Source organism: Glycine soja, chromosome 13 (assembly GCF_004193775.1).
Source record: "Glycine soja cultivar W05 chromosome 13, ASM419377v2, whole genome shotgun sequence".
Classification (NCBI taxonomy): domain Eukaryota; kingdom Viridiplantae; phylum Streptophyta; class Magnoliopsida; order Fabales; family Fabaceae; genus Glycine; species Glycine soja.
The window spans coordinates 15,194,709-15,196,895 of NC_041014.1; the positions used below are offsets into that span (position 1 = coordinate 15,194,709).

The 2,187-nt window shown below is 29.4% G+C and overlaps 1 protein-coding gene across 1 annotated transcript; it reads left to right on the forward strand.

Annotated features, from left to right (window-relative positions):
- The first annotated feature begins 1,477 nt into the window (after positions 1-1,477).
- On the forward strand, positions 1,478-2,187 carry LOC114381266. The gene has a single exon (XM_028340485.1). It carries the CDS (start codon positions 1,548-1,550, stop codon positions 1,857-1,859), a length of 312 nt encoding a protein of 103 aa, XP_028196286.1. The 5' UTR covers positions 1,478-1,547; the 3' UTR covers positions 1,860-2,187.

The following is a 2,187-nucleotide window of genomic DNA, read 5'->3' on the forward strand; positions in this document are numbered from 1 at the left end:
CTTAAAATGAGAAGAATTATTCATCGGATTCACCGCTCTACGTAAGAAAGGAAAGTCATATTAAGGAAAGGTTTACACAAGACTTGTTACTAGGAAATCGTGAATGGAGGGACGAGAGTTTGAAGCACAACAACTTAAGGTTGAGGTTGCAGATGTAGAGGTAAGGACTACTTTAAACAAATTTGTAACATTTTTTTTATTTTATTTATAGTGTTATCTCTTATTTTTTGTTGTGTGATTTTTGAATAATAAAGATATGAATGTGTTTTTTTCTCAACACTTCTCTCTTTCTGTATATATTCTTAAGCATCCAACTTTTAATAGTAAGTAAAAAAAAATATTTGTGAAAATCAAAGATGTTGTAAAGGAATTTATAACAATTCATGTACCATATTCAACCAATTGAGCTAGACTTAATAATTAAAATTTACTTAATCACTTACTTTGAAATACCATTTTATGGATAAGGACTATTTTATTTTTAACTTTTTGATTCATCATTTAACAATGTATTTATAAAAATTTAAAAGTATCAATCCTAAAATCAACTTTGGAGATTAAAAACAATCAATTGTCCGTTAACAAAAACTAAAGCTACTTGTCCACATGTGTTTTTATTAGTGAGTTTCTTTAATTAGTATCAAATATTCAAATTGAATGACATTATGCATTTAAGGAAAACACTTACTACATGCTTTTCAAGCAGTAATGACCATAAATCTTAAGACAAATAGGTCAATCTTAGAAGACTAAGACAAATAAAATTTTAAAAAATATATATAAAAAAGGATAAAATGTTTGGAAAAAGGGAAATAAAGAGGTATCTCTAATAAAGAAAAAAATGTATAAATGAAAAGTATGAAGGAGAAATAAAAGAAAGACTAAGCATAGCTTTAATAAATTAGTAAAACTCCATATTTTCATATTTTCTCATGTAAAGCCTCTCTTTTAAATATTTTTCTTGTCATTTTAATAGTTAAAGGTGAGACGAAAGAGTAAAATCTTCAATACTAAATAGTAAGAAATATATAAAAATATTTAAACAGAAGTAACAAAAGAAAGAAACTTACCTTAAAAAAGAATAAAAGTATATATGAATTTTTATTCTGTGCTTTTGTTTATCCACAATTAAAATTAAGTAAAAGGAATGAAAGAAGATGTTAGTAATTGATTAATTTAAAAAGGAAGAAAGAATATATATGTTTTTATTTGAACTAAAATGTTCCATAAACTTAACCTATTTTGAATTAATGATAAATGTACTCTTACTTTAGGTACTTTTCCCTTAAAAGGTAAATCCAATCATCTCAATATACTGAAAATGAATAAATTCTTCTGTATATACTTTAAAAAAATGGTTGCAGTTGGAACTCAGAAGAATATATTATACATTAATTTCACTCTCAACTTGTTGAAGATTCGTTCATTATTCTAGTGCAAGTGTGCAACACAAATTGGTACAAAATGACAACGAGCTTGACTATTGAACCACACAGCACTTTGTCTCTAGAAAATAAATTTCCAAACAGAGAAGGGGCAACACAAAAATGAAGAAGGGTCTCTCCTTTGTGCTGCTGCTGATCCTTGTGATCATCCACTACAAGGTAGTCAACGCCAACAACAACAACTGTGTTACAGAGGATTGCCTCATTGGTCATAGTTTGGAGTCAGAGTTCTCGTTTGGCTCCCATGTGGCAAGAATGCTCTATGATGTGAGCCAATCTGTGTCTGGCCAAACAGGGAATAGCAACAATGCTGCTGTTAATTGTCCAGAAAGCAATGGTTATCGTAGCTGCTTGCCATCTCAAAACGGTGGTGGCCCTAACCAAAATTGCGGTGATTACACCAGGACTTGCTAAGAAATATATTACCAGCAGGTATTTCAATTCTGATTTCAAGGTTGTCATATTATTGAGATTGTCATAATCTGAAGATGCGTGTAATAATTGTTGCTGTCGGTTCATACTTGTGTTGTGGATGTATTATTGTGTATCACATGTAGTCTTGGTTATTAAATGTTGATAAGAATAGTATTCCATTGGAGATGGAAAAGTTTGTGAGAAATATATTACCAGCAGGTATTTCTGGAATTTTGTTTTCTACACAGTGAAATTCCAGCTGTTATTATCAGTTATGAGATTGTGGCACATAAAATAAAATTTGTGTATTATATACCGTTTTTTCTAA

Excerpts from the sequence above, each read along its gene's own strand:
- LOC114381266 (XM_028340485.1), top strand. The coding sequence starts at position 1,548 with ATGAAGAAGGGTCTCTCCTTTGTGCTGCTGCTGATCCTTGTGATCATC.